At 44.7% G+C, this 25,551-nt stretch overlaps 1 protein-coding gene across 1 annotated transcript in view; it reads right to left on the reverse strand.

Moving 5' to 3' along the window:
* LOC138511395 (asparagine--tRNA ligase, cytoplasmic) overlaps window positions 1-25,551 on the reverse strand; it is a 344,053-nt gene that overhangs the window by 270,277 nt on the left and 48,225 nt on the right. Inside the window, exon 2 of the mRNA XM_069627042.1 lies at window positions 21,413-21,492. Within this exon, the coding sequence (XP_069483143.1) occupies window positions 21,413-21,492 (80 nt within the window). The remainder of the gene's footprint in view (window positions 1-21,412; window positions 21,493-25,551) is intronic.

Here is a 25,551-nt window from a genome sequence, read left to right on the forward strand (position 1 = left end):
AGGCCTAGTGTCAGCGAGAACAGAGGCGCATACTGGTGAAGCAAAGCCCTGCAGGCCATCTAGCTGCTCTAGTGTCAGATCTGGAGAGAGATATGCACTCCCTCCACTGAGACATCCTGAGGGTTCCTATGCAGCAAATCAGGAAGGGGCTCACTCATCCTCTTCTTGCTCTGAAGCTAGCAAGAGGCATGAGACTTCTGCTTTCTAGGGAAAGGCTTGACCCGGTTGACGTGGAATACATGAGGGGCTACCCCGGGGACTCCCAAGTCAACCAGATAATTGACTTCGCCCATCTTGGAGATTATCCTGAAGGGTCCCTCCACTTATCTGCCAAAGCTCGAGGCTTGGTAGGCTCCATCACAAGGATCTCCTGTGTTGGAGTCCAATCCACTTGTGATGCTTTAAGGTCATGCCATTATTTGTTCAATTCCTGGCTGGCTTTGAGATTTGCTGTCGGCTGACCCATCATCTGGGTCATCCTCTGTCTGAGGTCTAACACATAGTACCCCACTTGCTTGGCAGGACCTGGAGGGGTGGCTTCCAAACCTTCTCTGATCAAGGCAAGGGGCCCACTCACAGGATGTCCAAAGAGTAACTCAAAGGGGCTGAAACCAACACCCTCGTGAGGTACCTCTCTATAAGCAAACAGCAGGCATGGCAGGAGGAGATCCCATTTCCTCCTTAGGGGCTATTCCAAAGCACCTAGCATGCCCTTGAGATTTTTTATTAAATCTCTCAACCAGACGATTGGTCTGGGGATGGTAAGCGGTGGAGAACTTACCCCGCACTCTTTCCACATTGTTTTCATGTAACTCGACATGAAGTTGGATCCTCGACCTCCTTAGGGAATCCAACCCGGGTGAAAATGCCCAGGAGAGCCCTGGCAACCACCTTGGCAGTGATAGTCCGAAGCAGTATAGCCTCAGGATAACCTGGTGGCATGATATACCAAGACCAGGATGAAACACATCCACCTGAAGTGGGAGGGTCAAGGGGACCGACGATGTCGATGCCCACCCTCTCAAATGGTGTGCCAACCACTGGCAACAGCTGCAGTGGGGCAATGACACTGCCTCCAGTCTTGCAAGACAACTGACAAATGGGCAGGTCCTGCAGTGGAACTCCACTTCTACTCCCATCCGGAGCCAGTAGAAATGGGCAGAGAGCCTCTGCTTAGTCTTCTTGGTACCAAGATGACCAGCTAAGGGCACCTCATGCGCCAACTGCAGTAGGTAGGGCCTGTAAACCTGGAGTACCACCAACCTCTTGAGGGCACCAAGTTCAGGCTTAGTGGGCTCACTGACAAGAAGCTCACCCTCCCAATATATCCGAAATGTCCTAGGCACTTCTCCTTGTGCCTGGGACAGGGCCTGTTTCCTCAGATCCTAGAGAGAGTGGCACTCTCTCTGTCCCTTACAGAAGTCCACCCGGGAGGGTCCCCCTTCAGCCAGCAGGTATTGAAGGTCGTGGTGATCCTCTGGGTTGAGCACCTCTCCCGCAGGAGGGTCTTCTGCCTGAGGAGTTGAGTTTGGGTTCACCACTGGACCCAGCCCATACGGAGCATGAATCACAGTGGGTGCTGCTGAAGCAGCAGGAAGAGAATGCGCCCCCCTTCACAGAGGTGGCCTTCTTACTCTTTCTTCTTCTTGCCTTGGGTCGCCCCTTTGGCTCGGGTACCTGACTGGCAGTCACACCCGGGGGTACCTGTGAACTAGTGACTGCAGCAGCAGTCAGGGGAAGACCATCAGAGATCAACCCAACTCCACTAGATCATTGCCTAATAAAATGTTAGCAGGTTCATTGTCCTGAATCAGGATAGGAAGCTTTGCTGTCTTGTCTCCAATCATAATGTTGACTAAGGCTACAGGTGATAATTTGGGAGGCCCACCAGCTAACCTGGTGGTTCTCAGAGGAGCACCTACATAGTCCTCTGGCTTGAGCAGGGTCCTGTCCACCACGGTCATGCTTGCCCCAGTGTCTCTCAAGCCAGTAGAAGGCTGGCCATTCACGAGAACACTTCTCAAAAACCTATGGGTGTTCTTTGGGGATTGTCGGCAGTACTTCTGCATACTAGTCCCAGGCCCCAAAGGACGCTAGGAAAATCTATACAGGAGCACCAAGTGTGATTCCTGCAGAGGAGGGGAAGACAGTAGCCTCCACCTCAGGCATGAGGTAAGGGTAGGTCAGGCTGACAGCCTGGACTCCAAGTGCCTTACCTTTACATTTGGGGTCACCCTTCTTGTGGTCCAGAGCCCCACAGTCCCAACATGTGCCAGGAATGCGGTGTACGGTATTTGAGCTGCTGAGAGCCTGCTTTGCAGCAGTAGGACCACTACTCTTACTCCCACCCACATAGGACGTATCCCTAATAGATTCTTGGGTCTTCGGAGAGGAAGGTTTTGGTTTACCCAACTGTGACTGCGTTTGGGACTCCTCAGACTTCTGAGAGGTCCCCTTTTCTTTGACCTTATCCTTCCCACTCGAGTGCTTAGGGGACACCCAGTGGAAGACCCATTTGTCAGCCAGCCTGGCCAGCTTAAAGGGATCTAAAATGTTCTGGTCAGCAACATACTGATGCAGCTCTGGTGAACAGGCTTCAGAAAAATGCTCAAAAAACAAAAAGGTGGGACAATTCAAAGGTTTTCACCTTGTATCCATCAATCCACCCCATCATGTTCATATGTGCAGCACTCACCCAGTCAACCCAAGACACATTCTCTCTTTTCTTAAATTCCCTGAACCTTTTAAAAAGGTATTGGGTAGGTGTCTTGCCAATCAAAGCAGACTTCATGCACTCATACTGACCCCTTTCTTCCACACTCAGTTTCAGAATACAGTCATATCCAGTCTGTGGCACTCGGCTTAACAAACACTTAGCCCAACCTCTTATCAACATCATGGATTCCACAAGCCATCTCAAATGCTTCAATCCATTGGAGGATATCAGAACCCTCCACATACACACCCACCAAATCTTTCATAAACTTGTTGGCTGGGGACCTGACACTCAACAGGTTTAGCTGACGTCTCCACTCTAGCTTTCTCTAGCTGGATTTTCTGACATTTAGTGTTCTTGTTCTTAAGTTGAAGGTCCCTGTCTTTGAGTTAAATAACCCCGGGCTTGAGTATCACTTGCTGTGCCAACTCCTCCTTCTTAAGTTCAGCTTCAGTTTTCAACTTTTTGTATTCATCATCCTTAATAACTCAAGTTCCAAGGAATTCCCTGAAGAAACATTGCTGGAGGTCGGAACAGAGGCAGCATGAGTGGTGGCATTCTCAGAATCAGATTCGATAACAGCCCCAGGAGCAGGACCCCCCCCCCCCCCATCAAGAGCTTTACAATCAGTATGGTAGTCCACCAGGGCAGCTATTAGCTCAGCCCTAGACTTATCCTCAAAGTCTAACTCCCTGGCTGCACATGCCCTCTGGAGAGCCTCTAAGCTCATCCTGGTCAATTTACCATTTGCAAAAGATTAAAGTGCTTGTAATGTAGTTATCTAGTACACAACCAAACCTCAATTTAACAAAGTGTAGATATTTTGCAAGTGGCAAGGTTACACACTGATTCTTAAAACCATTAGCATCCCACCGATGCCACCAGTCTAAAGACTGGAGGGGGGTATCTGCACTCCTGCTCTCTATATGGCAGAGTCAAAGCACAGAGCACCCCAGCCAAGGTTCTCTATATTGGTATTGTGGTCGAGCAACCAAGGCTCTCAGGAGGAGATGCGGGCTGGTTCTTAAGTACAGTGTAGTCCCCAAGCACCCACAAAGGAATGTCCACACACTAGGTTAGTGAAAAGACAGTCTTTATATAAATAAGGTTCAAGTTATATACACAATCACAATAACGCACTTTGTACTCTGGTAATACTATAATGGCAAATACATACAGGTTTATGTGGTACCACTCTTTCTATCGATTCCTTTAAAAAGTGTCCAAGGCTAAAAGCCCCACAATAACATACGAATCAGATTATAGAATCAACGATAGACACGGGAAGAAAGCAAGTTATATCATGCAATGACAGAACAGTCCCTCGTCTACCTAGAGACAGCTCTGTGCGAGGATCCCCCCACCTGGGCAACCTGTAAATAAAGCGTATTGACAAGCCCAGTCCAATTATGCTTAATGTAGTCTTTATTCCTACTAAAGGTTCTACGACCCCAAAGTAACTGGTTTCGTAGAGTTCTTCAGTGAGTCGTCGACGGGCCCTTCCCGAGTGCACTCCCTTTAAGGCAGGAGCCACGGTGGTCGAGAGTCAGTGAAGGAAAAGGGTGAACACAGTTGTTGCAGCAGCAGCTTCGGTTCTTGCGGTGCTCGTTGACGATCGGTCGAAAACGTCCTGCAAGCTGAGGCGTGAAGTGCACCTTGACGAGTGTTCGTTGCCGCAAAGAGTTGATGAAGAACTTTGGCCCAGCAAGGGCGTCGGGGTCACTGTGGTCTTCGGGTGGTGGGAAACCCACCAGGGGATTCTCCTCGGTCGTCGGCGGCGTCCTTGACTTTCTCCAGCAGGACGAAAGCGGTCGACGGTGAAGGACAAGGGAGTCCTTGGATCAAATGTCTTAGGCAAAGGGGCACTGTGGCTGTAGTCAGCGACGGCAGTCAGCGACGGCAGTCCTCGACGGTGATGGACTTCGGGCGCTTCGCTTGGTGATTCCACGGCGGTCCCCGTCTCCGGTCGGCAGCCTTTCGAAGCTCTGATGTTCAGGGAGCTTTGGCAAGGATCAGCTGATGCACAATGGAGGTCCTCTCTTGGATCAGTTCCTTGACAGTCACGCAGCTTTCAGATTAGCGAAAGGACATCAGCAGCAATTCTTCTTCCAGTGGGCTTAAGGTTAAGCATCAAGTATCAAACTTCAGCTTCTGATCAATTTCCATCAGTGAGAGGCCCCCAGATATACTGTTGATCTCCCATTCACTCTGCTGGGTCACATTCAGGCAACCAATCATTCAGAAGGGCATTTATGCAGTAAGGCGGCCAATCAGGCTCACAGTGCATTCAGGCCATTCTTCTCCATCCAGACACTCACAACACAGAATGTGGATTCAGACAAGCACTCAGCCATTCAGCACTCCACACTGGATTCATACCAGTTTGGGGCAGGGCTGTCTCAGTCATTGTGTCAACCACCAGACACTAGATACCCATTAACATGAAATGCATATTCGTCACACACTCCATTCACCCAGGTCCCACCACACGGGCGTACCCACAACATACAGTCATTGGGAAGGCACCAGCCGGTCTGGCCTGGACTTCCCCCCACACTTCCATATATGGAACTTCCACCCAACAGCCAGTAAGGGGGAAGGGACAAAGTCAGGGCTTCCCGTGACTTCAGGAAAAATAAGATAGCAGGCGATAGCAAGCAAGAGGCCACAGGGGCCATCTTGTTTCCTATCAGGAATCAACTGATTCCAATGGCAGGGCCTGGGTATCTCAAAATGGAGTATTCTCAGATCACCCATCAAATTCAGCATGGAGCTGCCACCAGCCCATACCCTGCTCTGTGGGCAAAACATAGGTGCCCAAAAACATACACTAGGAATACAGGGTCGTACCCCCACCCATGGGTGCCCTAAGGGTATTCCAAGTGTCTGTTCACCACAACAAAAAGAGGAAGAGCCGCACTGCCTGGAGTCCCACATGAACTCCTGCGTGGAAAACAAGACAGAACATACATGATAAAGCAATATAGGACAAGGATACGGAGGCCCTGTCCCGCCGATGAATTTCCAGTATCACAATGGCCCATTCTCAATTCTTGAGTTATCAAACCATCTATGAAGACCACACCACATACCTTTATATCCAAAGGTCCAGTACAATAGTCTAATATATGCATTTAACTCAGAAGTTGAATGAAATCTTGTTCCCTGAAGAATGTCCTCATTAGTAGTCTGAAGACAGAAACATGTTGGATAATTATTAGACATACGAGTATGGTCATGTGTCAGTTTGATTGTGACGTTTTTGATGTTTGAATGTTTATGTGTTAAATTTGTTTTCGCTGACTTTTGCACGTTCACACTGGTGAGAGTGTGGAAGTTATTTTTTCCTTCTCACTCTTTTTTTTTGTTTTGGTTGCATTAACAACCTTTCAATTTTATGAAATTTAAATAGATCAATTTCATGATTTACATATAATAAAATGATGCATATTAAAACATAAAATTTAACAATACAAATTCATAATTTAGCATTCGTAGAATAGTGAAAAGTAAATTACTCTCATAAGTATTTTTCCAACTTCTAGGAGTCCTAATGTCAGTTAAGGAGGTGCTAAGCAGAGGAAGATCAAAGTATTGTTTCGTCACAGACTTTTCACGATAGGATCTTCGTCAGTTTGATATCAATAATACATTTTCATGAGCCATGCTTTATATTCATTACTCTGTAATTCCCAAATCTAGTGTTTCAATGAATTGAATTATTGCTATTCTTATCGGTATCTGCTTTGCACAAAAAATTAGACTCCATAGTGTTCTTGTATCTGGTATCTCTTTCATGTTGCACCATTGCATTGAAATACATTAGATGTGAATTCTGAGATGTAAAATAGAGGTCTTTTACACAGGTGCAGATACTAGAATTGGATGTTAAGTATCTTATGTTGACATTGATCTTTGGGTCATGTAATAGATGTTACTACAGTGATTTCTCGATTTACATTGTGTATATGACTTATCAGAAAAAAAAGGTCTGATTCCTGACGTCGCATGCACCCATCCCTTCCTTACGCACGGCTATCATGTGCTGGTGTGCCACACCATGTCTCGTCACCCTGGCGACATTCAAATATAGATATATGACATTAACTATGTCTCTATGAATTCGCGTAAAAGGTGCAATGCTAAATTTCTAGACAACATGTAAAGCATGAATATATGTACTGAATATATGTACTGGACACAAAATTAATTGAATCCCATTTGGAAGTTAGATTTGTTACATAATGCGTATTAGCACCTCATTTTTCAGCAGCAGTAGAGTACCAGAGTAAACAAGGTCACATCACAAAAAACAGGTGGCAGCAGAGATAAAAACAGTTGTGGCAGGAACACAGATTAATGCAGTGAAAGATGAAGTGGCATGAAGTAACAGCAAACATGGATAAGACTTAAATGAGAGGTAGCAGAACTGACATTAAAGAAACAAAAGAAACTTAAGGGAGAGCAATGTAAACAAAATGTAAAAAGTGGAGACATGTAAATCAACATGGCAGAGACAGGGTTCAACAGATACAAACACAAGACATAGCAACACATCAATAGAAAGAGGGGTGCATTTTAGGTGCATGACAGTTTGGCAAACAAAGCACATTTGGCCATATTTCAGGCACCCCATTCATGAAAATGTAATTTAAGTGGTCTTGTATAGTACCCGTATGCGTCATGTTCCTAGTGCTGTTAGAAACGTCCCTCTGTTAAGGCGGCAGCTTCGGGCAGCTTGTGGTGTGGTGGACGAAGCAACATGCCATCCGTGTTTTCACACACGGCGTAAGGTATATCTGTCAAGACTCCGTTTTGGAGCAGGCCACTGTGCTGCAGGCTGTTCTAAGTTGCCCCTACAAAGTATTTCTATACCCATTCCCAGTCACTCTACAGCTGGTTTACTTCCTAAAACATGTTGCAGAATGGGAAATTAATATAATACAGAGCGATAAGTCACTCGCTATGCCTTGCATTATTTCTCTAAGGTCTGGCTATTTGATATCTTCTGAATATATCTTTAAATTTTTAAGACCCAAAAACCAGCTGTATTTGATATCTTCTGAATATATCTTTAAATTTTTAAGACCCAAAAACCTAGCCAATTACACAGTAAAGCAAACATAAATTCGAAAGTGTTTTGAGAATCAATAGCAGAATTGTCTTTTGAAGTTTAATGAAAGTCATCATTTCCTGGAATTAGTACTACCTAATTGGATGCCAGAGAAGTAAGGACTCAGTGCTACATTCTATATACCTGCTATCAGTACTCAAAACACTCACAAGACCAGGATCACTCAAACCACCGCTGCACGTAACTATGTTTGTCAGACATATCACAAATAACATGGCCTGCTCTGTTGCAGGACCTTCAGGTTTACAGAGTACCAATCATCATATTTGGGATGTACTCGTAAGTCCAATAGAACAGAACTGGAAGTAACTGCACACTGAGAAGGTGTCATCCAATAAGCAAATCAAGACACAGGGATGTCCATAGAAGCTGATTCTGGTCCAATCATGTAATCTAGAATGTACTCGTAAGTCTGATAGAAGAACTGAATCCAACTAAATAATGAGAAGATGTCATCCAATAAACAATTGCAGATCCAACAAGACACAGGGTCGACCATAGACCTGCAATCGCTTAGCTCAGTAAAGATTCGGAATCGGACCACTCAACATCAATGACACTTCCAAGCAGGGAAAGACACGCTCAGGCCGGGTAAGTAGCACCAACTCCACACTAGATCAAGAATGTTCCTCCAAGAACGAAGGGTCTGAACCCCTAAAATAGATACGGTCACCTGGCAGGCACTGGAAGGTAATCAGGAGCAGGGATCACCCTCCCTTCGCACAGACACTCACACATTATTTTTTATTGGATCACAAAAGAACGTACAGCCGATAAGAAATCAGATTTGATGGGAAGCAGTGAGCTTCTTACAATGGGGTGGGTTTGAGGGACATTCTATCCAGGTTGTGGAGGGTAGTAAATGGAAGAGTGACCAGGGACAATACATAAGTGAGCATACATTGATTAAGGACAACCAACATTGGACATTTTTAAGCGTAGCTAGGCAGTACGGCCAGCTGTGCTCGGGATGTGACCATGATGGGTGAAGTGCTAGAATGGAGGCAGAGGAAGTGGAAGACAGCGGCAGGTGAGAAACAAATGTTAGCTTGCAGGCCGATAAGAGGTAGGTTAAGACGGTAACTCAGAGGCGAGGTACCTGCATCAGGTCATTATAATCAATTTAGTGATCTCTTCCATTTATTTATTCTCACTGAATGACCACTTTCCTTAACCCTTTAGGACGATGGTGCGACCCGCCTAAGAAGTTGCAATCACTAGCTACTAGGGCTGAAAGGTAAAGTAACCTTGCTTTCTGGCATCCTGGGCGAGTACTATTGAGTACACTATTTTAATGCACATTATCCTGTCCCCAGCTACTTAACCAAAATTGCTGGGACGCGGCAAACGCTGTTCTCACTTGACTCTGCAACGTGGAGCAAGGATTATAAAAAGTCAAATATTACTACAAGTAAAACACATTCTTTTGTTTTGATACCATTCGGATTATCTACTTCTATCGACCCGCACTAAGCACTGCACTGTCAAGTAAAGACTATGGAATCTGAACCAACCTTATAGGCACCCACCATTATGGTATAGGCAGAAATCCTAACAAACTTAACTAGCATGACATTAGGGCAAAACCTAAGTGTAAGTCGACTCAATTGCACTCAACCAGGAACTAAGCTAAGGGATAACTTTGCAAGATAATTTAAGTCATCACTCCGGTTCTATGTCATTTCATCACCGTATATTTCAACGGCTGGCATTTAAACAGCACAAGGGATGTGACCTAGCAGTTCGGGCTGGACTGCCCCTTTTGGGGTGGGGCCAAGCCTGATTTGCATATGGTCTTTCCCCTTCTGTAATGGCTTGGCAGGCGAAGAACGGTGGTCTGGAGGGTTGCCCAGAGCAATGCCAGTGGTTAAGATTCATTCCAAACCTTCCAGCCATCACCTCTTTGTTGTTGCTTTGTCACCCCGAGTGGGACGGGTATGCCCAGACGTGGGTCCCGTGCCTGCTGGGCCTAGAGACCCAAGCTACTCCTCACTGATGAGCCCCAACAAGGGCGAAACATGTTTGGGGATGCTTGTGGTCTCGTGCAGAAGGGATATGACCTAGCAGTTCGGGCTGGACTGCCCCTTTTGGGGTGGGGCCAAGCCTGATTTGCATATGGTCTTTCCCCTTCTGTAATGGCTTGGCAGGCGAAGAACGGTGGTCTGGAGGGTTGCCCAGAGCAATGCCAGTGGTTAAGATTCATTCTAAACCTTCCAGCCATCACCTCTTTGTTTTTGCTTTGTCACCCCGAGTGGGACGGGTATGCCCAGACGTGGGTCCCGTGCCTGCTGGGCCTAGAGACCCAAGCTACTCCTCACTGATGAGCCCCAACAAGGGCGAAACATGTTTGGGGATGCTTGTGGTCTCGTGCAGAAGGGATGTGACCGAGCAGTTCGGGCTGGACTGCCCCTTTTGGGGTGGGGCCAAGCCTGATTTGCATATGGTCTTTCCCCTTCTGTAATGGCTTGGCAGGCGAAGAACAGTGGTCTGGAGGGTTGCCCAGAGCAATGCCAGTGGTTAAGATTCATTCTAAACCTTCCAGCCATCACCTCTTTGTTTTTGCTTTGTCACCCCGAGTGGGACGGGTATGCCCAGACGTGGGTCCCATGCCTGCTGGGCCTAGAGACCCAAGCTACTCCTCACTGATGAGCCCCAACAAGGGCGAAACATGTTTGGGGATGCTTGTGGTCTCGTGCAGAAGGGATGTGACCTAGCAGTTCGGGCTGGACTGCCCCTTTTGGGGTGGGGCCAAGCCTGATTTGCATATGGTCTTTCCCCTTCTGTAATGGCTTGGCAGGCGAGGAACGGTGGTCTGGATGGTTGCCCAGAGCAATGCCAGTGGTTAAGATTCATTCTAAACCTTCCAGCCATCACCTCTTTGTTTTTGCTTTGTCACCCCGAGTGGGACGGGTATGCCCAGACGTGGGTCCCGTGCCTGCTGGGCCTAGAGACCCAAGCTACTCCTCACTGATGAGCCCCAACAAGGGCGAAACATGTTTGGGGATGCTTGTGGTCTCGTGCAGAAGGGATGTGACCTAGCAGTTCGGGCTGGACTGCCCCTTTTGGGGTGGGGCCAAGCCTGATTTGCATATGGTCTTTCCCCTTCTGTAATGGCTTGGCAGGCGAAGAACGGTGGTCTGGACGGTTGCCCAGAGCAATGCCAGTGGTTAAGATTAATTCTAAACCTTCCAGCCATCACCTCTTTGTTTTTGCTTTGTCACCCCGAGTGGGACGGGTATGCCCAGACGTGGGTCCCGTGCCTGCTGGGCCTAGGGACCCAAGCTACTCCTCACTGATGAGCCCCAACAAGGGCGAAACATGTTTGGGGATGCTTGTGGTCTCGTGCAGAAGGGATGTGACCTAGCAGTTCGGGCTGGACTGCCCCTTTTGGGGTGGGGGCAAGCCTGATTTGCATATGGTCTTTCCCCTTCTGTAATGGCTTGGCAGGCGAAGAACGGTGGTCTGGAGGGTTGCCCAGAGAAATGCCAGTGGTTAAGATTCATTCAAAACCTTCCAGCCATCACCTCTTTGTTTTTGCTTTGGCATTTAAACATGTACATTATAACGAAAAAGTTCATCAAATTTCTTTTTCTGTGGGGGGTTTCCCCCTCCCCCTCAAACTCCCTGTACTACACCAATTTAGACCTATTCACTACCCACACAAACCCTGCCCTTTCCCACCCACCCTAAAAAATGTGATAGCAATTTTCGTTGTAATGTGCATGTTTAAATGCCAGGCTTTGAAATATACGGCAATGAAAGGATGTTGTACCATCACTCCATCTTCTCCTCTAACTCTCTTGATCTTTTTCTCTCTCTCTTTTCTATTCCCCCTTGCTTCTGTCCACCACAATTCGGCATATGACCATGTAACGACCATTATGCCTTAATCAATATTAGAATGCATACATGTAATGATGAAATTAGGCAACAAACCTGTTATTTTGACACAAAACACTCAGAATTCAACAACTGTTATGACATGTACTGAAACAGATTAACCTCTGAAGAAAAAGTACAACCATACTGTAAATACTGAATGTGTATATATGTCAGACAGAAATGAACATATGTATACAATTTGTAGATATTATACTATACCTTGATAAACAAAAACAAAAGAAATAGTCCATAGGCGCCCCTCTGCGAGAACAAATGCGGCCCATTGACCTGTTCTTTGGGAAGGTACCCACTCGAGAGTCTGCAGCCAACACAACACACCGGCACGCTCAAGGAAACAAGTTAATTTGCAAGAACAAACCAAAAACCGCTCTACCTTACACCCTACATGTCACTCCACCCAATCGTATAGCCACTGTCACTCAAGAACATTAAGCACATCAGCAGGATAACAAGACAACAAGGGGAAAGATATGAAACACAAAGAAACAAAATAGATGGAAACTATATCACCAAGCTATTCATCGCAAAATAACTGGCACGACCGAATGCACCAACAACCACAACAAGAAGAAGATCACGAAAAATACATCAACCCAATTCGGAACTTAACTGAACTACTCAATGAAGAAACAGATTAACCGAAACACGCAATCTGATGGAAATAATGAACACCAACATGACCACCAAAAGACACAGCCAAAGACGAACAGACCACAATAAACAAAAAGATTCACTGTAATGTAATGTAAATAAATGTATTAAACACAAGCCAAAGCCGGAAGGCTTCTGGGCGCCAAGTACAAAGCATGAGAAATCAACATAACCCATACCCAAGGTCTTAAGAGCTCTGCGGGAGCACAAATGATACGAGATCTCACTCAGGAACGTCAGAAGGGAGTTCCATCAATGTCGGAGCCAGCACAAAGAAGGCGCACCCTCCAACTCGAGATTTACAGAAACAAGGAACTATAAGCAGATTAGTAGAGGTTGACAGCAGTGCATGTTAAGGAAAGCAGCGACTGGAAAAAAGAAGGCCCACCCCATACGGAAGAAAGCACGGTGTGCTATACAAAGTGCCTTGAATTCTATCCAGTTTAGGATAGGAAGCCAATGAAGTTTGGCCAATAACAACAAGGCCATCTCGGACATTCAGCACCAGGTGAGTGGTGGAATTTTGCAGGGTTTGCAGCCGATGAAGCAAAAAAAAAAAAAAAAAAAATCAGGTTGGCCCAAACAGATGCCATTGCAGTAGTCCAATGACCGCCATTGCAGTAGTCGAACTTGCCCATAATCGACACTGACTATGGTGGCGCAGAACTGCGGTGGAATGAACTGCAATACTTTTCTGAGGAGTCTCAGTTTGATGATACCCGTACTGCACACTGCAGCAAACTGCCCTCCCAAGCTTTTAACAGAGGGACTACGGGCAGGGCAAGGCCCGAGAGAATCGGGGCAAACGTCAAATGCCAAAAGGAATGAGCACTAGGGGGACTGGCAACCATAATCTCCGTTGTATCCCCGTTGAGCCCGAACCAATTTTTAGACATCCATCAACTAATTTCGGCCAACTAAGATTTTAATTTGAGACGGACATCAGATACCAGGGCATTCAATTAAAGAATTGCGTATCGTGGGCGTATGTGTAAAAACATTCTCCAAACGGCACAATAAGATATTACAAAGAGCGCAGATATACGAAGTAAATCCTCTCCTAGAGAACACTGGCAGAATACTAGTGCAACCTCTTCAACCTCGCAAATTGCAACAGAAACAGTGCCACAGGCTTCCAAAATCGGCTTACATCAAACCACTCCTTACAGACACCTCAGAAAATGTGGAAGACCTTACAAACTTCTGCCGATTTCAAATATCCCAAAACCGGCAACGCTACTAGAAAGCTATGTCTATGAACAAATCTTGTAATACGTGGAAAATAACCATCTACTAGATCGGGCACAAGTAGGCTTCAGACCGATGAGAGGAACGGAAACTTCTCGACTATCGGGAAGGATCTAAAAACCAAAACGCAGACTAACACAAACTCAGCATTAATACTACTAAATCTCTCAACAGCCTTCGACACAGTCAACCACAACACTCTCTTCAAAAGAGTAGAAGATATTGGGATCGGCAACACTGCTCTCCTCTGGCTAAAATCATTCCTGACAGAAAGAACAGAAACAACTTGGCTAGCACCATTCAAATCAACACCTTGGAAAACATGTGGAGTCCCACAGGGCTGGTCACTTTCACTGTTACTCTGAGCATCTACATGACACCCCTAATCAACCTCAGCAAAAGACATGGCCTCGCCTACTACGACTATGCAGACGACACCCAAATCATCAATAAAATTGACGCCAGCGAAGAGGAAAACCCAACACTAACCGACTGTCTCAATGAACTAAATGGATGAGCACCAACAGTCTTAAACTCAACCCGAACAAGCTGAAATCATGATTACACCCAACAAACTGGCAAAAAACCAGCACTTTCCATGGCCGACCAAGCTGGGAAACTCACCAGAACCATCCAAGGTGGTCAGAAATCTTGGCATTGTAATGGACAACGAGCTAATGCTAGAACCACAAGTGAACGCGATAGTTAAGAAATGGTTATTCAACCTGCACATAATCAAGAAGATAAATCCCTTCTGCTTCACACACACAAACTTGCCATCAACGCTCTCGTCATGTCAAGAAAAGAATATGCCAATAGAATCTACCGGGGAATGCCAGATTACTTGTTGAGAAATCTACAACGAATACAGAATTTACCAGCAAGACTACTCCTTAAACTCACCGAAAGAGAACACATCACACCAGCGCTAAGAACACTACATTTGTTGCCAGTCAAGAAACAAATCTTCAAAACATAAACACAGAGATATACTGCAGAGGAGAGGAATTCACACAGGAAAAATTCACCATCTACAAACCAGCAGAAACACGCAATGACATCCGCCTTGAACCGAAACAATACTCAAAACAGAAATTTGAAGGATCAGCGTTCTCCTGCATAGCAGTGAAACTCTGGAACTCGCTCCAAAAGGAAATACGAACAACAGAGGATCAAATCAACTTCAGGAAACTGTTAAAAACATTGCTCTTTAGTACTCCAAACGAAAGAATATGTCTGAGCGACAAATTTCATCCACCGCAAAACAAGAGAAAACCATTGTAATAAAACTGCCCTTGGGCTGTGCCTTTCGGCATACAAATTTGCAGGAAGTTCAATGTGTTGAGCTTGGGGGTGTTTGAGGGTGGTCAGTGTGTTGGATTTGGACATGTTCGAGGCTTTCTAGTGCATTGAAGTTGGATGTGTTTGAGGAAGATCAGTGTGTTGGGCTTTGGATGTAAGACTAGGGTAACTTGGGTGTTGAGTTAGGATGTAATTCAGGGGTAGCCAAGATACTAAATTCACGCGTGTCTCGAGGATGGCCATTGCGTTGGATTTAAAGGACTATTGGGGCAGCCCATGCATTGAACTTAGAAGAACGCACCAAATATTCTGCTTATTCATCCTAAAAACACAGAACAACATAAAACATACCTCTATCGCACAAAACATAAGACCATCACATACTACAACAAACTACAAACTCCACACAACCACAAACAAGAAACCAAACCAACTTAACACACACAGACACAACCACACCAAGAACTACACAACCACCACCAAATATCACAAACCAGCATACAGAGACTGGTTTTCCCCGAACTGAAGCTACCAACAGCACATCAAAGTGCTTGCGCTTTTCCCTCAATCCCATTAAACAAACCTTTGCCCCCCCCTCAGCCCTCCTTTCGTTTCAGATCAGACAAGGTGCCGACAGACCACAAGTGGCAGCAGCGCGCGGTACAAGAGCAAACAACATGAATTCTCCTGTGAGATAAGGTATGTTTGTGATATAAACATATGTAATACTGTGTGTTTTCTCAGTGCACTGTAAAAGTAAATGACTCTAGAATATGCACAATTATATGCACCTTTCTGTCATTTTGAAATTGATTTATATATTTTTCTGTGCATGTCCCAGTGAGGCACACTCCATTACAGCCAATTGACAGGTATGACATTGAGAGAGTGGGGGTAAACATACATCATACATTTTTGGAATTTTACCATGATCGTTTTTGAAATCACAGCTTGATTGTACATATCATACTTATTTCAGCTTGATGCCCTAAAGATGGACATGTCCGAAATGCATTGATCAAATACGGTCAGCCTCGCTTTTGACTAGAAATGGGATGTGATTAAGTAATGTTTTATGATTAAGGAGAAGCATGCACAATTTTTTCAACTGCATTGAATTTTCCAAGAAATTTGTCATAGATTGTACTCTACATGGGCGCATCCAGTACCTTGGATTATTTTATTATTTTATACCACCAACACTCATTTGCTACTTATATGCCATAAACTCATAACAGATACACCTACACCCCACTCCCATGCCTTACGCCCCACACCCTTATGTTACATGTTTTAATAACACATGCTCAGTATCGGTATCAATGAACAGCGTCTTTACAAATATATAGGTACATGTAGAAGATGTACATTTCGTACGTACATGCATGCTACTCCGAGTATGAACACTGTGGCATACATGTACTAAATGTAAAGCGTATATGGCTCATATGCCATACGCTCATACGTCCATACTACACACTCACACTATACATCCCACCAAACAAAACACTGAAATTATAGATAAAAAACCTTTGTAACCAAGACAGTTGCCCTATAATATCTCTTCTCTCATATATATGTATTTTGCGAGGGTTCAGAGGTAAGGCTCGGACACAATGGTGGTATGCTTGTGGGTAGAAACTTTTATTATACGAAAAGGGCTTGGAAAAATGCCTCTGTGCTCCTAAAACTAAGAAGGTTTCCCTGCCTCTAAGAAAACTGGAAAAAGGAAATTGTCAGAATGTGCCAATTATAAAGTCAGCCTCTGTTGTGTCTTAAAGCCTTCTTCTGTACCAACATTAATAACTCAAACCAACTGTACAGGGATGAACTCTTGCTAAAGTTAAATATTCTTTGTAGCTCCAACCAACAGAAAAGTTGCCAGTTCCTGGGACAATCAAAATCGGCGATAATAGAGAAATATTCCCAAATGTAGGACTCCAAGGTTAGGCTTCCCCTAGATTCCTCTTTGTAGTGTTCTTTGTAGATCTAACCAACAGAAAAGTTCCCAGTCTCTTGGGCAATCACAAGAGGCAATAAATAAAGACATTTTAAGAACCGTCGGATTCCAAGGTTAGGTTGCTGATCCTCCCCCCTGGTCCCCCAACCCAAGATTTCTTCTAAAAGTGTTTCTCCTCTTTTGGGGCCTCCAAGGCCTGTACATGCTTATACAAATATCAATAGGCAGTTCACAAGAATATGCTCCTTATGCTTCTCCTGTTTATCCCACCAACTTGGGACACTCCTTTTGCCAAGCGTCGGAATCGTTTGCAGAGGTCTCAGACTTGCAGTATTCCGAATGGCTTGGTTTCTTCCTTGCCAAGCAAATGTCCTCTCAAGGACTGTCCCACTTTTGGATGCAAGTCACAGACTCTCAATATAACTGTTTGGTTCACTCACCTGCCAAGCAGTTATCTTTTTATAAACTTATTTTGGTGCGGGTCCCAGGCTCGCAATATTCAAACCAGCTTGGTTTACTCTACTGCCAGGCAACAGTCCCAATGTGGACTAGATCCTTTTGGGTATGGGACCCAGACTAATAATATACTGTTTGGCTTAGTTTCAGTTCCTCATATGGGTGCGGGTCCTAGACTCGCACTTCATTCCCGGGTCCCAGACACTCTTGATCCGGCTTCCGCTTTCACCTCCTTGCTCCCCTGGACCGCCAGCACCACTCGGGTAATCTGCATACCTGTTTTCTACCCTCTGGTAGGTACCAGTGTTTCCTGAGCAGCTGCTGTGTCTCTAGGCTCTGGTAGAGTTCGGGGCTTCGTCACGGTCAGCAGAGGCTCTCCTGGCTTCTACTTCTCCCTGGCGGTGCGTCCTCTCTCATGGATCCTTCCCCGGTGCTCGGGATGCCCGTAGGTTTCACACAGCAACAGCCTGAACAGTCCATGCTTCTTGCACCCTGCAACGCTTCTTGTCCTCCACTCTCGGCTTCCCTTCTGTGGCTCGCATCCCTTTTGCCGCTGCACGGCTCACCGGATTCCTCCTTGGAGGATAGATCTCTTTTTGCATCTCAGCTGTGGGATGTTTAAACTCCTGCATTGGAAAAGGGAGATGCTTTGGGCCAATCAGATTTGTTGAGAAGCTGGAGCGCTCCCTCGGCTTCTCCATAGTGATCCTTGGAATCCTGGTCATCTTCTCAGTACATGCCATAGACTCAGATATAAAAATACTTTGCATTTTATACGGTTTGAATCTTGTCAAGTATATCAGGCTTTTAAGTTGAGAATAGTGAATATTGAGAAAGACCATACATCGGCCTTACCAAAAGGGATGGAGGGGAGGACTGAGCATTAGAGAAGGGTTTAGGCATACCTTTCCTAATCCCATAAGGGGGTTTCCTCCCCCATTTGATCCTCCCTCGGTGCACCACCCCCAGGGGGACTATCGTACTGTGGACAGGCTGTGCCGGCCCCATGGGAAATGTCTCCCCTCTAGGGGAGAAGGGACGACATCCTCAAATTTGTCACAATATACACACACATATTATACCCTTTTTAAATCGAGAGTTAAGGGTTAATCTAACGGGCGCCCCTGTCTTTTTAACCAAGGATGGGCCAGGCCCCCTCACTAAAGTCTGTCCCAGTCTCTCAATTTACTCTCCAGTGCAACTTAATTTGATATTTCCAATAATGACAAGTAGTGCACGGCAGACTGCGCCAATTCATGAAAGAACATATTGGTACAAGCAATAGAGGATTTCCTTCCGATTAGACCAAGCAATTTATTTCGAAGTAACATGTGCCACAATGATCTTTAAGTAGGGCAAAGTTCATTGCAGGTGCCATACTGAAATAAGAGAACGAAGGCTAAATTCCATTCTTAATGTCTCAACTGGGACAGCACAAAGAATGTTAAATAAAGAACGAAAAATGTTGCCCTCTAGTTTATCGAGCCATCTAATGTATCTATATGACAGTACAGATAGGCCACACATTATACTTGGTATAATGCGGACACGATAGATTTCCAGAAACCCCTCAAAATGTTTCTCCCCTGCAGGCAATATAGCGCTTTATCGCTAACCACTTTTTCCATATCTTGGGAACAATTCAATTGTCCCATGCAATTTTGTGAACTATGAAAGAACCTATGCTGCTAACATTTCTTTCTCTTGTGCAATATTTAAAATGGTTATCTGGCATTTGGATCTGTTAAACTGGATGGGATCAATTTGAAAAACCTGGTGTTCCTTCTGCTTCAAAAACCAGTACCCTAAAACTGATGCAAGATTACTGTGGGTTGACGTAACCACCTAGGGGCTCAAATCTTGGTAGAGCCTACTCAGCCTTCCATCCTTCAATCCATCAAATAATAAGACTAGCATGGAGTTGGGTAATGTACTTCATTGACGCTTAATTGTGAAATAAGCTAACAAGTAATTTTAAACTGTATCACCAAATTTATCAGTGCAAAAGCATGTGCCTATGAATGGGAAACTAGGACTGCTAGGACATCCCCCCGCCCCAGGATACCTCCAGCTCCAATCTTCTGAAGCTTAAATTTCAGACAATCATATTGTACTTTACTTCTACTGTTACGCCTAATCATACCACTGTTACCCAGGATCATCTTTTCGAAATACCCAATCAATCTTCGTGTGTGTTGACTCATCTAATCACCGATCACAGTCTGTGGTTGTTACACTGCCACCAAGCATTAAGGTTTTGTGTGACACTCCACATTTATTTATATATTTTATTGTTTACATTTGTAAAGCGCCTAAGCCCGGGGGCATCAGGAGCTGTTGCAAACCAGTTACACATTGCATAAACTTACAGAAACAGACATAGTGAACAGATGTAGAGCAAGAGTCCCAGGCGAGCCTCTCAGAGGTGGAGTACTCAAGAAGTTCAGTGTTTTAGGTGATAAACCACATTTTTAGGACTTCTAAAGGCCCTGTGCGATTCTTCCACTCTTAGCGTGGAGGAAGGGCGTTCCAATGAGTGGCAACTACTGAAGGGAAACTAGCGCCCCCTGCCCCAGCTCTTTTGAGGTGCAATACAGTGAGCATGGACTGACCTTACTGGTCTGAGGGTGTTGGATCTGATAATTATTTGCATCAGGTACTCTGGCGCTTTGTCTGAAAGGCATTTGTGTGGGATAGTCAAGGTTTTGAAAACAATCCTTTTGTGTATCGACAGCCAGTGCGTCTCCTTTCTTGCTGGTGAGATGTAGTCTCTTCTTGGGATAATGAGTACAGAATGTAGGGCATTGTTTTGGATTAACTGCTATTTACTAATATTCTTCTTAGATGTGCCTGCAAAGATGGTGTTGCAGTAATCAAATTCTTGCTCCCATTACTGCTCGTGCAATAGGAAGGCAACTAGCCTGTCTGACCGCATTAAGGAGTTTGGCGGTGTAGGCTGCTGATGAGGCGATCGAGTTAACTTGTTTGGCGAGTGACAGCGTGGTGTCTAGGTGCACTCCAAGGCTTTTGACCGAAGCTGAGACCGGGATCGTTATGCCATCGACCACGAAGGAAGAGTAGTGGGGGGGGAATAGCGTCTTTAGCATTGCTGGTGATCCCACTATGAGGAGCTCAGTCTTGTCGTTCAAACAAAGATGATTCACGGCCATCCAAGCCTGGATTGTCAAGTAGATTCTGTTGATCGATTGTGCGTCCTCTTCATAGTTTCCCGACATAGGGAGGAGCATTTGGGTGTCATCGGCATAGTTGGTGTAGGCTATGCGGATGCCGTCCATGAGGTCAAAGAGGGGTTTGGTAAATATATTATAGGAGGGTAGGGGAGACGCATGAACTTTGCAGGACTCCACAAGAAATAGGTGCAGGGGGGCCGCTGGCTACTTCTGAGAAGACTCGTGATCGTCCTTCTAGGAAAGAGGCTACCCAGGTCATGGATCCTTGGGAGAGTTTTGCAGCGGCTGTGAGGTGGTGGCATAGGATTTTGTGGTCTACCAGGCCAAAGCAGCCGAGAGGTCAAGGCGGAGGGCCATCTTTCCTTCATCTCGGAACCTGTTAAGCTGATGTTTTAGGTCCATTAGTGCAGATTTATACCTGGCTGGAATCCAGATTGGCGCTTTCCTAAGACTTGGTTAGCATCTAGAAAGGGCTGAATTTGGTTGTATGCTGCCCTATCCAGGCTCTTAAGGTGAAGGGGACTGTGGTGATTGGGCAGTAGTTATTCAGAACTGTTGTGTCTAGGGAGTTTTCCTTTTAGTAGAGTAAGGTCCGCCACCTAGTCCAAGCCTTCTATCCGATCTTTCTATGTCACCATTTAGCTGTCCAGTATTTAAAAAGAGTTGTTAGCATTTTTCTTGCTTTTGTTGTAAATTGCGCACTTGGCTTAATGAAAATTTTCACAAAATCACTAATTTTCATCACAAGCAATAGAAGCACTTTGAAAATTCCCTCCAACAAATCCTAAATCATCATTCAAAAGCAAAAAACAAGAGATTGCAAAGAATGGCATGCGAAAAAGCAAAATTACCTTCAGGACTGTTTTAAAAGGCTTCTCCTGAGTTCCATTGCCAGTGGAATCACTGCCCTCCCGTTCAGAAACATACATGTCTGCAAGATACAAATAAGAAGAGTCCACTTGTAATCTAAAAACACAAAATACTACATGAAAATCTTTGTTATTTGGATCTTATTGGGACTCAATGGGATTGGAAACAAACCAAAACAAGGCACACCATAAAGGTAAAATGGCACATAATAGCAGGGCAAGGCCAGCTATAAACTCATCCTGGATTTACCAGCATGTTACCATACAAAATGATTTGTTATTGGAAACATTCACTTTTATTTGCCACTTTTTTGTGTGGAAAGCTTCTCTTTTAGGAAATGAAAGGTACCAGGAAATGAGTTTTCTAAACAACAAAGCAGCAAGTAGCAATGGAGTACGACACATACAACAGACTTCAGGTTGAAATAAATGTTTATTTAACTGAAATATCAGCATGGGTGAAGGCCTAACTTGCCCTATGCTAATATGGGATTTCCCTACTGGAATAAAACTAAGGAAAAGTCCAGGTCCGTGTGTGTCCAAAACCTATCGTTGCCCTCACAACTATATTAAGCCAATGTGTAGGGATGTCAAACTCAAAAGAAACAGTGTTTAACTCAAAGTTCTGAGCTTCTTGCAGCTCACAGCTTTCTCTCCATTCCCCAAGTATAAGAAAGTTCTATGAAAGAAAAAAGGTTATGATATGATATAGCATTTATAACGCGCCCGCGTCTATACACAAGTGTTTCAAGACGTGAAGAAGGTTACCTTCTTCAGTTCAAGGCAATATAGATGCAGACCAATCGTTAGGGTTCCCTTCCCCAGGTTTTCAGTTGCACAATCCAGAACAAAAAGGGTCTCAGGATTCTATTACCAAGACAACAAGTATAGTTCAAGAGTGTTGCAGTGATTTTGTGGAGCTTGTTTCGTAACGTCTTGATCTCTCACCAATTATGATTTGCTGGCCTATGCACAGTGGTTAGACCACACGGTCCACCCATCACAGGTTATGCAACCAGGGATCTGGACTTCTCAGCCCAAAATATATGTTCCTTGGCACGTATGGCATGCCATGTTGTGAGTAAGGGAGAAGGGGATGGCTGCATGATCCAACCAATCAAGAGTGACTGTGTCAACACAGTTTAGGGGTAAGGTAGAAGAGAGGATGTAGCAATTGCTAACATTGCAACATGTCAATATATTATAGTTGTAAAGTATTTACTCTTTTCTTTTGCCACTTGAGATTGAAAGCTCAGCAAAACGACAACATCCCCAAGCCTTCACAAATCCTCCTTTCTTATCCTGCCCACATGCACTCTAGCCTCAAAACAGCCCCTCTCCCCTCACCTGCCCTCCTCCCCTCTCTTATATAATTTTAGGGCAGTATAAAAAAACAAACCTAGAACTGACGAGATCGCAATCTTGATACGCATGATGGCGGTTTTTCAGAAATGAAAAGCCTTGGGTCCAGCAATGCATATAACTGCATTTTCAGTTACTCGGGCACCCCGCTCTCTGGACCGGAAATATTGGATGGAAAATACTGGACGGATTTTCATTCAACCACCAAAGGGTTTTATTCGATCGCTTGGTGCCCAACTTGCTACTTGTTTGGCAAAAATCCATCCAGCAGTTTGGGTTCTGTGCGTGAACAACATTTTGGCATTTTAGCTATAGGGAAACCAATGCAAAAATTAAGACTCTTTAAAATCCTTTGAACTGGAACATGTATTTGCACGAAATGTTCAAGTTTTGGGGGGCCCAGACCAAATGTATTGATACAATTCATGCTGATCCGTCCTAATCCTCAAAAGTTATTATAAATAAATAAATTATACAAGTTTAAAAAAACAGAAAAAATTAAGTTTTCCCTTGTTTCCACTCCCAAGCCAGTGATGTTGATGCTAGTAAAAGGACTCTCTAATCTTTCAGGCAACCACCAGAAAGAGGACCATTTTCTTAGTCAGAGGTAGAGGTAACAAGCCAGCCAGGAGAAATAGGATTGTGGGAATTGCTTTTCCGAAGATGGCCCAGCAGCTTTCTCTTTAGAGCAAGAATTCTGCTATAGTCTCAATTATTGCTGTTGGAAAATCAGAGAGCCATCAGACACATTGTTCACTCATGCATGTTAGTACTAGTGAAGACCTCTTCTAATTTCTTGGCGAGTTTCCAGTTCTTGCAAATGAATCATCACCACAGAGGAGCAGAGCAACCTATACCGCTCCATCCTGGTAATGTCCGGAGTCACCGTCAACCCAGCCATATGCATGTCATTAATGTACAGGGAGCAAAGCGAAGTGGCTAATATGCAGCATGATCAATCAGAATACTGTGGGAGATACAGCCTGGAGGGCACCAAACCGCAACCATGATTCAAGCTAGCGCAGCTCTCCCAACTATCATGGATGGCAGTACAAACTCCAAGACTGCGAAGAATGGTTCAAGGGTCTTCATTTCACAAATTAAAATATTTATAACTTTTACTGCAGTAGTTTAGATCCATAAAGCCCAGATATATTCGTAGCCAAGGACAAATGTATCCAGGATCAACCTAAGATTGAGAAGTTATTTCACTGCAACGATTCCTTTACAGAACATGTACTGCTCCTCCGCCAAGATCTCCTTAGATTCAGCCCAATCAGAAACTAGTCTACGAAACTATTTGGTTTATGAATCAATCAGGGAGCTCAGACGACAGCAGCACAGGTATGACTTATCACCCTTCTTAAAGAAGGCTAGAAAGAAATAGCTTTCCCCAACTTGCTGGTAATGAATGCCTGTTGACAATTACATAGAAAATTTGGGTGCAAATAGGAACCCAGACTGCAGGAAAATTTTAAAACATCCAGAGGTACTAGGTCGCCCCGTAGGGATTTACCACTTGCTGAGTGCAGTAAAGCTAGTTTGACTTCATCACAAGAAAACACAATGATGTCACCTTCAATCGGTGCCAATTCATTAATGAAGCTAAAAGATTCAAGGACATGTTTTCATCTTGAACTGGTGGATTGCACAACAGGGAAAAATAAATCCATCCAATTAAATGCAGAAACATTATCTAAACCAGACGGCTGCTAAAGCCAAAAACCACGGAAAACGATTTTCCAGAAATCGTTGGTATTTTTACTGCATGCTCATGCTTCTGCCAGGCAAAACTCTGCCAGAGTTTTTCGCCTTCCTTATCACTCTTTTACAGGTATGCCATTCCTTCCTAATTACAGAGCCAACCCTGTGCGAGTTCTTCAATTCCCTTAAGAGAGAACCCTTGGAGGTCCTGCGCTGTTTTGTATGCTAGCCAATAGAGCGAACCAAAGAGCTGTGAACTTGGTAACTGGAGATCAGAAATGTTGTAGCAATTGACATAAGTCTAACTCTGCATTTTGGGGCTCAGAAACAGCAGTAGTGAGACAGGCTTCAAATACCAACGATACGGCATGAATGCATGTGTCTGCCAAAATATCTAATCTAAACCATCCCACTTTTATGGCTAAAGATTAGTGTAAATTGGGCAAATATTCCTCCTCTTATTCCACACGACCCTTTCCAAAAGGGTGCAGAGAAGCAGGATTAACAAATCGTGATCACTCTCCAGACGATAATCTACAAAGAAAAGTCAACCAGATCATGCCAGTCACACAAACAAGTTACAAAATAGTCAATAGTGGAAGCAAATGCAAATATGCTATTCCGAAAAGTAAAATGACCAAACGTGTCTGAGGGAAACCTTAATAGGTCTTTTAGCACTGGCTTCTGTACGTTATAGGCACTGCGTTTGTCCTCCATTGGAGAATCCACCAGTGAAAAGTTCCCCCAGCCTCAAATTAAACTGCCTCCGGGCCATTACCATAATAGCTCAATGGTTATAAACTTCAGTCGGCCCAAAGTTCATAAACATCACAACCAGGTCTAGAAGCCCATAGCATCGGGAGCCAGACCATGACCATGAAATGATTTGTAAACATTTAAGAGAAGTGATCCACCCGTAGCTACCTTAGAAACGGCCAAAAGTGTGCAAGTTGCCCATAGCAAGAAGCAATTAGCAAACTCCCAGATTGCAACAAAAATAGCCAGCCCCACTTTGTTTCTTCCACTCCAACTTTTTTCTTGCAGGAGAATAAAAG

Source organism: Ambystoma mexicanum, chromosome 6p, assembly GCF_040938575.1.
Source record: "Ambystoma mexicanum isolate Mex_15411 chromosome 6p, UKY_AmexF1_1, whole genome shotgun sequence".
Classification (NCBI taxonomy): domain Eukaryota; kingdom Metazoa; phylum Chordata; class Amphibia; order Caudata; family Ambystomatidae; genus Ambystoma; species Ambystoma mexicanum.